At 37.6% G+C, this 13,816-nt stretch overlaps 1 protein-coding gene across 3 annotated transcripts in view; it reads right to left on the bottom strand.

The window, feature by feature from the left end:
- The window catches only part of COL19A1 (collagen type XIX alpha 1 chain), a 323,634-nt gene extending 311,572 nt beyond the window's left edge, over positions 1-12,062 (bottom strand). For 2 of the 3 annotated variants that reach the window (XM_008178207.4, XM_042848856.2), the window contains exons 1-4: positions 10,422-11,031; positions 8,888-9,017; positions 2,495-2,569; positions 1,836-1,935 (exon numbers count right to left, since the gene is read on the bottom strand). In XM_008178207.4, the coding sequence (XP_008176429.4) occupies positions 1,836-1,935; positions 2,495-2,569; positions 8,888-9,017; positions 10,422-10,952 (836 nt within the window). In that variant the 5' untranslated portion in view covers positions 10,953-11,031. Of the gene's footprint in view, positions 1-1,835; positions 1,936-2,494; positions 2,570-8,887; positions 9,018-10,421; positions 11,032-11,924 lie in introns of those variants that run through there. The other variant, XM_042848857.2, reaches the window with a different exon arrangement.
- Between the last annotated feature and the right edge of the window lie 1,754 nt (positions 12,063-13,816).

Below are 13,816 nucleotides of genomic sequence, written 5' to 3'. Positions count from 1 at the left end.
TACATTCAGTTAAATTTTCATCTGTGTATCTCTGCACTCCAGATGAGGTAAAACTTGAATAACTACGGTTTCTGGATGGAAAGATTGTTACAAATGAAAACACCTAAAGACTAACATAGGGCTGTCAAGCAATTAATCGCACAGTTAAATAATAATAGAGTACCATTTAAATATTTTTGGATGTTTTCTACATTTTCAAATATATTTATTTCAATTATAACATAGAATACAAAGTGTACAGTGCTCACTTTATTTTTTTATAACAAATATTTGCACTGTAAAAAAAACAAAAGAAATAGTTGTTTTCAGTTCACCTAATATAAGTACTGTATTGCAGTCTCTTTATCATGAAAGTTGAACTTACAAATGTAGAATTATTTACAAAAAAACCTGCATTCAGAAATAAAACAATGTAAAACTTTAGAGTCTACAAGTCCAATCAGTCCTATTTCTGTTCAGCCAATCGTTCAAACAAGTTTGTTTACGGTTACGGGAGATAATGCTGCCCGCTCCTTGTTCACAACGTCACCAGAAAATGAGAACAGGCATTCTCATGGCACTATTGTAGCTGGCATCACAATATATTTACATGCCAGATGCACTAAAGATTCCTATGTCCCTTCACGCTTCAACCATCATTCCAGAGGACATGGGTCTATGCTGACAACGGGTTCTGCTCGATAACAATCAAAAGCAGTGCGGACTGATACATGTTCATTTTCATCATCTGAGTTAGATGCCACCAGCAGAAGGTTGCTTTTCTTTTTTGGTGCTACAGGTACTGTTGTTTCCACATCTGAGTGTTGCTCTTTTAAGACGTCTGAAAGCATGCATCACACCTCATCCTTCTCAGATTTTGGAAGGCACTGCAGATTCTTAAACCTTGGGTCAAGTGCTATAGCTATCTTTAGAAATCCACATCAGTACCATCTTTGTGTTTTGTCAAATCTGCAGTGAAAGTTTTCTTAAAATGAACAACATGTGCTGAGTCATCATCCGAAACTACTAGAACATAAAATATATGGCAGAATTCAGGCAAAATAGAGCTGGAGATAATGCATTTTTTTTTAAACCAGCATGGAAGGATGTCCTCTGGAATGGTTGCTGAAGCATGAAGGGGCATACGAATGTTTAGCATATCTGGCACGTAAATACCTTACAATGACGGCTACAAAAGTCCTATGCGAATGCCTGTTCTCACTTTCTGGTGACATTGTAAATAAGAAGTGGGAAGCATTATCTCCCATAACTATAAATAAACTTGCTTGTCTTAGCGATTGGCTGAACGAGAAGTAGGATCGAGTGGACTTCTAGGCTCTAAAGTTTTGCATTGTTTGGTTTTTGAGTGCAGTTATGTAACAACCAAAAAATCTGCATTTGTAAGTTGCACTTTTATGATAAAGAAATTGCACTACGGTATTTGTATGAGGTGAATTGAAAAATACTATTTATTTTGTTTATCATTTTTACAGTGCAAATACTTGTAATAAAAATAATAATATAAAGTGAGCAGTGTACACTTTGAATTCTGTGTTGCAATTGGAATCAATATATTTAAAAATGTAGAAAAACATCCAAAAATATTTAATATATTTCAATTGGTATTCTATTGTTTAACAATGTGATTAAAACTGTGATTAATCACAATTAATTTTATAAATCACAATTAATTATTTTTTGGTTAATCGCGTGAGTTAACTGCAATTAACTGACAGCCCTAATATAGATCTTTATGTGGCATTATCTGAATACACTGCTTAATATATCAGTCTGTACCTAGTATTTAGCTTGGATCCTGTTAAAGATATTTAGGGATAAAGTATTGTTTTACTTACCGAGTGTCTCTGATAAGAGGTGTGCTTCCCAGTTTAAAACAGGTTTTTTCACCTCCACAAGATGCCTGTCTCAGAGAAAAGCTTTCTGCTAGATCAAAACCTGTGAAATGTGATATACTAATTTAGTCTATTCTTTGTTTAATGCAATTTTAAAACCTGGGGAAAGTATTGATTTTTAGCATGCTTGGTGCTTTTCTAGTCTATAGACTGACAGGCTATTTCAAATCCCAATGCTTTGGGTCACAGAAATTTCCAGTTTGCATTTTCTCATAGGAAGGGATATGAGTGTGAAATTCCCTCAGCTCTTGACTTTTCAACCTCTGAGGAATGCATTGGCTGTTTTCTTTTACCATCTGAACTAATGAGAATAACTATGCTGCAAATCTACAGTAAGTCTGAGAAGCAAATGTTAAATCCAAACTAATTTTACAAGCAAAAATTAAAAAAAAAAAAAACTTACATGTATAGAACTTAAGCCAGAAAATTACATAAATTTATTCTAATTTTAATAAAACATTTTTTCTAATATTAAAGACAGCTTTAATTTAAAATATTTTATTGTCTCTCTATAGTTAAAGCCAGCTTCAGTGGGGCCAGGATTTCACACAAGGTTTGTAAATTTTAAATTTTAAATCTTTTGTGTTAAAGAAATCACTTACCTGAAACATCAAGATTTTCTTTGTAGATATGTCTAAGCTGATGTCCATCTGGTCTCATTATAGGACACATTGTAACTACAAAACAATAAAATATAACAGCTCCCATCAAACATTATCAAATAAAAAAATACATCAGACATAAAACTATTTATTATCATGCCAGTGAATTGCAAGGCAACATGAACAAAGTTCAATTTTCAATGTAATTAGATTACTACTAATATTCCTTCTTGTTTCTTTATATTTAGGATTATGAAATAAACCAAACTACTATATTAAAACAACAGTAATTACATTTTAGTGTACAAAGTATTCTCTTAATACTATAATTATAAACAGATAAGATGTAATCATGTTTTAATTCAATTGTTTGTGATTAAAACACGCACATATTAACTATTCAACAACTAAGGGAAATAATATTACATTCTTACAACTTTTTCCCCCCCAATCAAGAATACCATAAAACATGATACCATATGCTTGGCAGGAGTGAGGGGAGTTGATGTGTACAGTAAACTTTGAAAAAAAGAAAATTTTACAGCAGACGCTATTATGAAAATACAACAATAAAAGTTATAAGTATATGATGGATTACCCTAGCAACAGTTAAATATTATTTGCAGTGTAGAAAATAATCTCAAAATGTGATTAATAAGGTTATTGTCATATTATATAAACAATGAATATCTCGTTGCTTATCTCTTTAAAAGACTGTTACAAATTAAGCAGCTTTGCATTAGAGATTGTTTTAACTATGCATTGATGTATTTGTTTCTAGTAAACAAGCACAGTATTCTAATATTTGTAATATAGTACACATGCAGAGGCTAAGTCTAACAGACTGGTTACATTTAACAGCCAAGATCACAATAAAATAGGGTACATTAGTTTAACAATTTAAGGAAGTATATTAAAAGTTTAAGTTTTAAGTACTGTAATAACCCTTTTTACTAGCTTGTCTCTAATAAGTAGTATTTGAAGACCTATATATGGGCTCCTACATTTCCAAAACCTTAAAATCTAATATCAGTGAATCTTAACCCAACATTTCATCATGTTACAGCAGCGTTATGGTTCAGTAAAGACACACACACACACTTTTTCAAGAAGTGGATAAAGACTAATGTAAATTTTGTGCATGTTAAAACGGGGCTCTATCTTTTTACAAAACTCATGAAAATAGTCCCACTGAAGTCTATTGGGACTACTGGAGGGAAGGAAAGCAGGATTTGGTCCAGATACTCTGTAGGCATGGAATCCTGTCTTGAGTTGAAGAAGTGCCCAGAAAAGATTGCCAAAATAAGCCTGAAGTTTCAGCAATGGAGGACAAGGGACTTTCCAACGTGTCGGTTCAGTGATAAGAAAGGAGGAATGAACTAGCACTATCCTAGAAATAGTCTATATTTAAAGGATTTCCAAATATGTTAGAGACTGAAATTGACCCGGAAAATGGTTACACTTGTAATTGTAAAATGCCTGCAATTCAACACTGACTCTGTAATAATACAGAAAATACATTCTTCTCCAAAAATCTTGAATTCAACTCAATATATAACAGTATCACATCTTTACAATTAGCTTAAGTGGTTAATTTGAAGTAACCAGTAAATTTATAGCTGGAAGATATAATTTAGATAAAAAAATTATTACCTCACAAAATGATTAAACATTTCTGAAATAAAGATGACATTGGTTTCATTAAAAACAGATTGGGTGAAGGCAGTAATATGCATCAGATTCTGTCAAACACCTTGTTTCATTTGTCTAAACTGCAGCCCACAATTAGAAAGCAAGGTCATTTATGGGCAGATTAGTTTCAAATATATCAATTAATAGATATGTAGTAGGAACTGTTCTTGTTCCTACAAAAGAACAAGAAGAATAATTCACATTAGAGGCAATTTTGCCCAGGAGAATATGCAGAATTGTAAGAGTCTTTGTGTTGCCATCTCAGTAGTTTATATGTAATCTTTCATCAGACTCCTAGTTGGCAATACAAGCTCATTCTCAGTTGTATTTATTGTGCAGTGAGTTCTCTGTTATCATGTACTTATTGTACTTCTAATACTCTGGTGGAAATATACACTCTAGAGCAGAGAGGCATGTTCACATTAGATAATTTTTATCCCTGAACCGACAGCTGGAAAATGTACAGGCCTGATTCTGTTCTCATTTACACCAATATACATCTATAACAACTCTGTGGCAGTGAAGGGAGTTACTCTGAATTAACAGCAGCATAACTCCTGTCCAGCAGCTTTAACTTACACTTGGGTGGAGGATCAGGGAGTTGCACCTGGCTCCTTCTGGCCCCGCTCCACTAAGTCCAAGTGAAGAATCAAGCCCTAATTTCTCTGCTATCCTGCTGACTGAAGTTGTTCCTGAGATGCCTAAGACCATGTAACGCACTGTGGGTGTATTTTTATCAAAGGCATAACAGCCATGGCAGGAAACACAGCATACTAAGGCCACATAAATGCTACTTTGCTAGTTGTATTCTGTATACCCACAAACACTGAAAAAACTAGTGTAATTCTTCTTCTAGTTTGTGCTAAAAATGACCCCATCACCTCAATGGTACATTTTCCTAGACAGCTGAGCCAAGAAATTAGAATGTTAAGAGCAACAGCTTCCCCTATATATTCTTTTTCATACAAGGAGCTGACAGCCCTCAGTTTTATAGACTGATACAATGTCTGTTTTACAGCTCTGTTTTATAGTGAGGAAGAAAGGTCCAGCATGATTTTTAACTATTGCTGACAACCCTGACACTTGTATAGACACCACTTCTGTCATGGGTCAAACTAGACAGTTTAGAAAACTAAATTAGACAAGGGGACTACATAAAAGACAATGATCAGGAAAACAAGAGAATTCTTAACAGTCAGCAAGGACATAAAAACTATGGCCTGATTCACTACTCAGTTACATCACACCAGAGTAAAAGTAGCCGAGTGGAGCATTGCTTTGTGTCTAGTTTTAACTCCATGATTTCCATTAAAAGTAAATGGTAATGGCAAAGCTACCTGAAAAGAACACTGAAAATGTAATGTACGTACAATTCATAAGGCTATCCATCCACCGAATGGGTATAGAACTTAAATTATAGAAATTCATGAGTTCTACTAATTGAGTTTAGTCTTGTAAATCAATAAAATTCTTTCCACTCTACAAAAAAGTCTATATACTACATGTATATATTCTCACATGTGAATCATAGATAAAACCTGAAGCTTTAACACAAGTCTAAGATTAACTTTCTAATGACATGCAGTACAAACTTCAACTCCCAGTAATTTATAAGGCTACACCTACACTGCAAGTTATGGGTGTGATTCCCCATCTTGCATACATGTACTAGCAGTAGCTTAATGAGAGCTAGCATGAGTACAAACAGTAGCACAGCCATGACAGCACAGGCAGTGGCATGGCTTAGCTGTGATGAGTATGTACCCACCAGTTTCAGGTGGGTTTGTACTCGGCATGGCTAAACCATGCCATCGCTGCCATTGCCCATGCTTCCGTGGCTACACTACTATTTATACTCATGCTAATATGTGTATGCAAGCTGGGGAATACACCCCTAATGCTCCAATATACACACAGCCTAAGAGTTCAAGTCTGGCAGTTTATACATTCAGAAAGCTTAATGTATGAATCAATTCACTACAGTATTAATATCTTTTTATCTAATATTAATATATTGTGTTCTATAATGAGGTATTTTTCATATCAGACTTTAAAAACTGCATTGGAGTGTGCCCCTGAAATTATTAGTGGAGTTTGAGTCATATTTTGATTTAGAGTCAACATTTTTCAAAACATACTTCATGTCAAAGGCAGTGGAAATCCAGCAGGTCTTTTCCAATATTGTTGGCAGGCCCAGAACCTTTCATATGCCATATTTGTCACAGGTCAGACAACAAAGCTTAGCAGCCCAAGTTACAAAAAGGGAACTCATAGCAAAGAGTTGGACAAGACAATCAGAATGAGACAGAACTATTAACATTCAAGCAGAACTTAGAAATGATCACATTAGAACTTTCTAGAGCTCAGTTCCATATTGTGAAAACACATGCTTCCAATAATCAAAAACTAGTTAAATCAACCATGTAAACAAAACAATTAGGAGAAAAATATACCGAGGAAAAGTTAGGTTTAACACATGGCTGTGGAGAACTTCATGAACTTCAGTGTGGTAACCCTATCCGCTCCCTTAGATTTATTATATTTTATTTTTAGAAGTAATCACTTCCCTCCAGTAAATGGTTAGTACACCAGAAGTTCTGCACAAACAAAAACTGAAAGGGATCATTGCTGTGAATCAAACACATGTCAGCACACTCAACAGGGCCTAAGGAAGCCTGCTCGAAGCAGGTCCAGAGTAATCTGTCACACTCTAACATTTTCTCTTTTCAGCACTGCCATTTCTTTAATTACAACAATATTAACTAATGAAATGAAATCACTTCCAAGGCAAGTTCAGAATACTAAATGGAAAACAAATCTCTCTCCTTATCATATTAATCCACACATGTAACTTTACCCTTTCTTTTACATGATTGATTTCCTGTATTTCTTTATAATTAAACTTAAGTGGGAACTCTCCCTGCATTTCAAAACTTTCCGAAAAAACTGTAGCACAATTAGACTATACTATAGGGGTTGTCATGGTCCTGAGGCAACATAGTATTGTACTTGTACAGAAGCAAACTCTGTTGGTACAGCATAGTGAGGTGGGTAGGGGCAAATGGCACAAGTACAAATGGTGAAACAGGACAGCCATAAAGAAGTGTCACTGCAAGGGCTACCATGCAAGAATCTTGAGAGGAAGAAGCAAAAGCAAGAGGACCATCCAGGATGAACTGACCTTGAGGAGAAAATAAGGGAGTCACTTGGATTAAATGAAAGAAGAAAAAGCTTAAAGAGTTTGGATATTTGTCTCTCCTTTCATGTGTCCCAGCCATCTCTCATGGCCTAAATGGTCTTCTACGACTGGCTTACATTTACCTGAAAAGCCTTTTACCTGACAAGAGGGAGTTGCACTCCATTTTGTTTTCAAATGTATTTAATTTAAGTTGAGCATATGTTCATGTTGATCATTTGAGCGTCTCCTGCAGCCCTTTTAAATGTTCCTTCCTCAACCCTCCAAATGAGGTAGCTGGATGTGCCCACCAACTACACTCCTTCAAATGGCAAGAGGGGATTATTGCAGGGTTATTAGAAGCAGTTTACTCTCCCACCTCCCAGGGTTTGAGAATAATACACATACAGAGCTCTTAGCTTTTGCTGTTCTAAAAGTTCAAAAGAGAGTTTAGAACCCAAACTCAGATTCTCCACAATGTACTATTGTACACTGCCCAATCATAATTAACACTACTATTTATTATTTGTACTCCAGTAGCATTTAAAGGCCTTAATCAGGATTGGCGTCCCATTGTGCAAGGCACTAATCTTAAACACGTTGGGCCTGATTTTCAGGAGCGGTGAGCACCCAAAACTGCTATTGCCTTCAACTGGTTTTCTGGAGGGTAGGCATCTCTGAAAATCAGGTCCTAATTGTCTATCTTTCTTTAAAAAAAAACAAATTAAAAACCTTTTTTGTTAGCGATGTTAGGCACACTGAAGGGAACTGAGATATGGGCAGTGTCTATGGCCAACCCCAGGAAACTGACAAGTCATTATTTGATGCAATATCATACCAGTTGGTCACATTTACAAGTGAACACATGATTTATTTCTCAGAGATGGTGGATTATAGTGACAGAATACAGAAGAAGAAATGGGACAAGAGATGGGGAGAAGGACGTTGTTTTAGAGAAGAGAGTTAGTAAGAGACAGATGGCAAGAGGGAGCTGAGAAGGGGGGGGGAAGGGGGAAATCAAAAGTAATGCACCAAACTTTACTGTGATCATTTTGCTAGAATTTTATATCTCTTTCCCCTCTCCTCTGTTTATTTAGGGGCAAGGGACTGCCTTATTCTACCTCTCTGAGGTGCTTGGCATGCCTTTGGGGCTCTTAATAAATGCTTTCCTCGGATTAAAACTCAGAATCAATTAATCAAAATTGTATTAACAGAGTTCTAGATTTTTCAAGACCAGGACTGGACTTTTTTTGGATATGTAATATTAAAAACAGAAAATATCAGGGGACCACATTGCAAGTGGCTAAACTGCTTCCAAAAATATATTTCTCTTTGTGTACAGGAAACAGAAACACTGCCTTTAGATACATCCGATATGGACTTCTTCAAAGAGATGTCAAAACTGATTGAGCTTCCGTAACTTCATATACTTACATGGTCCATTTACTTTCTAAGCATCATTATTTATTTGTTGAGCTGTGTCCTCAGCCTTTTGTCTGTTTGGCTACAAAAAAAGAGAGAAGTACCTGTCTTGTCAGTGGCTGCCATATAAGTTGAAACAGGAAGGAGGAAGAGAATTGCCATCCAAAGCCAAATTATGCAGAATCCAATGTGCTTCATCTCCTCTCGGACACATGTGAAAAAATGACCACAGATCTGAAACAAAAAATACTCACAATGGGAACAATATCTTCTTATTCTCCCTTTCCCAGCCCCCCTCCCCCCAAAAAAAACCACAAGGAAGAATTTATTTGTAAAGAAAAGAGAAGGACATTGGTTGTACACATGTATATTATTTAGCTGCGTTAAAGCTCTGAAAAAGTTTACAGACTAATCTGAATTTAGAATTGGGTGATAAATGTATTTCTTGCTACTTTTTTTAGTTTCATGAGCAATTCATTTACAGCAATACTAACTCAGATATTATTTAAAAAGCCACTAAATTATCATTCATTAGAATGACTAGTTTCTTTTTCTCCCTTCTAGCTTTTTAGTCTTAGATATTTTAGTTTAACTGTTTGGTGGCACAGTGCTGCAGAAAGACTGCTGAAGTAGTCATCAAATCAAATGAGGAAAACTTATCATTGCTTTATATTATCTTTTATTTAAAAACAAAATGGTCATATATTTGCCCATATTCTTCTTTGCAAAATATGCAAGTGTCTAGGGCAGCCTGACCTAAGTTTGCAGTTTAAATCTTACTAAAAAAGAATGAAACTTGTCCAACAAAATATCTTTCTCTTCCGAACACAATACTGGGCTTCTTCTAAACCAATTACAACTAGTGGGAAAGCATGGATTTAACAAAGCACAGTAAAATGCAACAATAAATTATTATTCATATTTTTCTTAGAGAAAGCATGATGTTGTCCTGTAATATGAAAATACACTGAAGAAAAAATACAGCTGGTGTGTCTGCTCCGGAAATGTCATCTTTATGATTATTTTTGTGTTGCACTATTTTCATCTTCATGGTTATTCTGTCAGTCAGCAGTACAGATAGTAACACAAAATGAATTTATGTCAAAAGAACATCATGGTGTAAGTTCCTGCACCTGCTTTACAAGGAGACTTCAATGTACTAGAGCTTAAAGCCTATGGCTCTCAAATCCTGAAAAGCTCTTACAAATTAAATAACACTGTTACCAATTGCTAATGCTGCTATCTCCCTCACCATGCCTACTGTATCTGTGCATGTTGATTCATCGCTAGTTTATTACTTCAGAAGATGATCAATCACTTATACAATCAACCCGCCAGAACTTAATAGCAAGAATTGACTTGAGTTTATGACGGTCCAGCCTGTAACACAACCCGCCTTGGAAATTTAGTTTCTCTGATTAATTTTGATTTGTTTTACAGACAGTATAATACACAGATACCAACTGACAGGCACTGAGATAACTGGGCAGCAGAAGGGGGAAATGTGCAGATCCTTAATTCCTCTGCACATGAACACTGCCAAGCTGCTGGAGTGTGGGAAAGCCAGAGCACTCGCTCCCGGGGAGGGGCCAAGGCCTGACACGGTGCAGGTCAGTTTGCCTGAAGCAGCAGCATTACCAGTGGCGCTGCCTGTAGGGTCTTGACTCCTCGCAGCAGCTGCTCTCCTGCCGTCTTTGCCTTGCTGTGCTTGCAAACTCCCCAGCCAGCCCCAAGCGTTAGCTCCCAGTCACCGCTACCCCCCGGCTCACAACCCCAGCTCCCCATCCCCAACCTCTCTAGTCCGAAACCCTTTGTCCCCAGCCCAACTCCTCCTTCCCCGGAGCGGCGGCGGGCGGGCGCGTCCTGCAGCGCAGCCAGCCAGCCAGGCGGAGACGCGCCAAAGCATCTGGGAACCGTAATTCCCGGAGCCCGGCTCGCAGCAAGGAGTTGGCGGCGCTCGCTGCCAGCGCACAGCGGAGAAGGCGGCAAAGCTGGGGGCGCAGGACCGCACCCCACGCGGCTGTTCACGCGCCGCCCTGGCGCCCCCCGTGGCCACATCCCTGTCACAGAGGTGAGCGGCCCCCCGTGTCTGTGTGTGTGGGGTGCCCCTAGCCCGCGGCCTGTGAGTGCTGCACTCGCCGACGGCCGGCCGCCCCCGCGGTTCTCCATGCAGAGCCCTTCCTGGGGCCCCGCCAGCAGAGCGCAGCGCCAGTCGCTGGGGTTGATGCCCAGCGCCCTACGGGAGCGGGCCCCTCTGCTTTGCATTTATCCTAACTGGCTTTTCCGCTGGGAAATTGCACCGCCTGAGAAGCCGGGCTCAGCTGGGGCCAGGAGCGAAGCTGCAGCAAAACTCGGTCAAACTTACCAGAAAACTAACAAAAAATAAAAGGCAGGTGGGGCTGGGAGAGGCAGCACCTGCTGCCTCCAGGTAGGAATTGCAGGGGTCTGGGGACATGGGGGGAAGATCGCGTCTGGGGCGGGGAGATCAGTTTCTCTCTCTGCCCCAACAGCATGTCTGAGCTCTAGTCAAATAAAAGTATAACTGGCAGTGAAATGCACGAACAATGTGATTCAATGCAGTAAAACTCAAGAACCCCTGAGATCCATGTAGGTTAGGGGCTGTGCACCTGCAAATTCCCAATAAGGGGCTGTCCTTTCTTTTACCATATCCCTTGTCACTAAACCATTTCAGTTTACTGCATTTAGGCCAGCAGACTCCCACAATTAGGAAAAACGTTACAGACTAATAGATATTTGCTTTTGTGTATAGACATATTATATGTACATCCACAAGTATTTAACAAATATACACATTTTGGCCTTCTGCCAGTTTGTAACAGCATTTAATCATTTTGTTAACTATAGTACATGCACTAGGAGTATTTTGATTAGCAGTTTTAATTGAAACAAAATATATACACACACTGACATAATTATAGTAACTTATTTACACAAGTGTGAGCAGATAGTACATTATCCAGTGTGGGAACAGTATATAAACATACAGTGTATAGTATTTATATATAGGGTACAGTCAAAATCAGAAATAAACTTGATTGGCAATAAAGTGAGCTGAACACATACATACAGTAGTATTTGTGTGTGATGTGTAAACATTGACTACAAATATGAGCCGCTTACCTTTAATTTTTACTTATTAAGTCCTCCAGAAGCACAGTAAATGTCTGTACAAAGCTGCTGTAGTGCTGAGGAGTTGCTGGAGCGAGTCTCCAAAGAGTGGGATGCAGCTCTGTCCTTATTAGTCTCACACAGTGTGACCCTCCCACTCAGTAAGCACAGAATATACTGCAAGACAGGACAGACACCAACACAGTCAGGGTTTTTACATAATCACACTAATCTCTTCCAAGTCTGGTAATAATATAAAAAAGGTTATTTTATTTTATTTGTATAATAAACTGTTCCACAAATAAAATTGTCTGGTTTGATTGCATGAATGAAAGGGTGTGTGGGTTCTGTTTGTGGAGCAGTGGCTATGAAGTACTGTGCATGGCATTAACACACCAGCAGGGAACTGGCTTTTAACACATAAGTGTAAGCATATGTCATTAATTTTATATACTTTATCATAAATTTAAGACCAACCAACCAACCAAGAGAATGCGCCTATTTATGGCACTGATGTTGCAAAGCCCAGCAGATGACTGGTATTTAGTTTGCCTTTTTAAGCCCATCATTTAAAAGCCAGTATGTTCTTGCACTGTAATATCATCTGTCTGTGATAAAATGGTGACATTGAGCCTTGCCACTAATTCTCACTTGAATATGCTAAACTGTACTTTTCTTGGGCCCTCTGAGTGTGCTCATGACAGCCTTCCAGTGTAGCCTTAGACATGTAAACCAGAGGATAAAAGGATATAGAGTAAGAAAATGATTACAAGTACATACATAGAAGGTAGGGAGAGCAGAATCTTATTTTAATGCATCTCATTTAAATGTATTTAAAGTTCTCTCTTTTTCTAGTAGATCTATTTTTGAAGTCAAGACGAGGAGTTGGTGATTTGTGAAGAGTGAATCTCAAAGGGTTCAACTGTTTAATATTGAGTGGATAAACATCCAAAAAAAATTGTTTATCTGGAACTTATCTGAACTTGGTCTTAAAATCAACTGGAAATTTCATTATATTGGATTTTTCCTCACAAAATTTCCAACAGTACTTCCTGGTTTCACCCAACATCAAAATAACTACACAAGACAACAAATAAGTCACACTTGAAGTCATGTTGCAGAGTAGCATGGTTCCTATTTTTTATTTTCTCTTTGTGACATGACTTTTAAAACAGTCTGTACTCTTCCCAGCTCAGAATCACAGAGAGTAATAGTCTTGTGGCTCAAATATAGGACTGAGCCAGGACATTTAATTTTTGTGCTCAGGTCTGCCACAGACTTGTGTGACTTTGGGAAAGTCACAAATCCCTAGACTTCAGTTTTCCAGTCTGTAAAATGCAGATGGAAATGCTGTTGTGAAGCTAAGGGCCTGATTCTGCAACCAAAACTTGATACTGCAGCCCTTATTCAAATGCGTAGTCCCAAGGCAAAGGGACTACACACAAGAGTTTGGCTGCAGTTTGCTCTTTGTGATTCTGAGCTGGGAGGTGTGGAGACTATTTTAAAAGCCATAACACAAAAATAAAAGATTGTAAAGGTCTAGTACAGTGAAATATATTGTGATTATTGAATTTAAAATATGTTTTATTTTCTCTTTACTCTTTCTACAAAATCTACAGAAATTTTACAACCCCTGCTTAGGTCCTGTTCACATATCCTAAATATCCTGGATTCAAATCCACTAGCATAGATGCCTATATCCAAAAGGAGTGTAATTGACCACTGGATTTCAGTGTCCACAAGATAAAATTAATGAATATTTTGGCAATTAGATAAAGATTCTTTTGTAAATAGCACAAAATTTTATACCTACAATTAAATATTCAGTTACAAAGATCTTTGAATTACTTTTGTCCTCCAAAGATTCAGAAAATTAATCCAGATTTTGAGCAGGGGACAATTTA

This window comes from Chrysemys picta, chromosome 3 (genome assembly GCF_011386835.1).
Source record: "Chrysemys picta bellii isolate R12L10 chromosome 3, ASM1138683v2, whole genome shotgun sequence".
Lineage (NCBI taxonomy): Eukaryota > Metazoa > Chordata > Testudines > Emydidae > Chrysemys > Chrysemys picta.
This window is presented reverse-complemented; position numbering and strand designations above follow the sequence as displayed.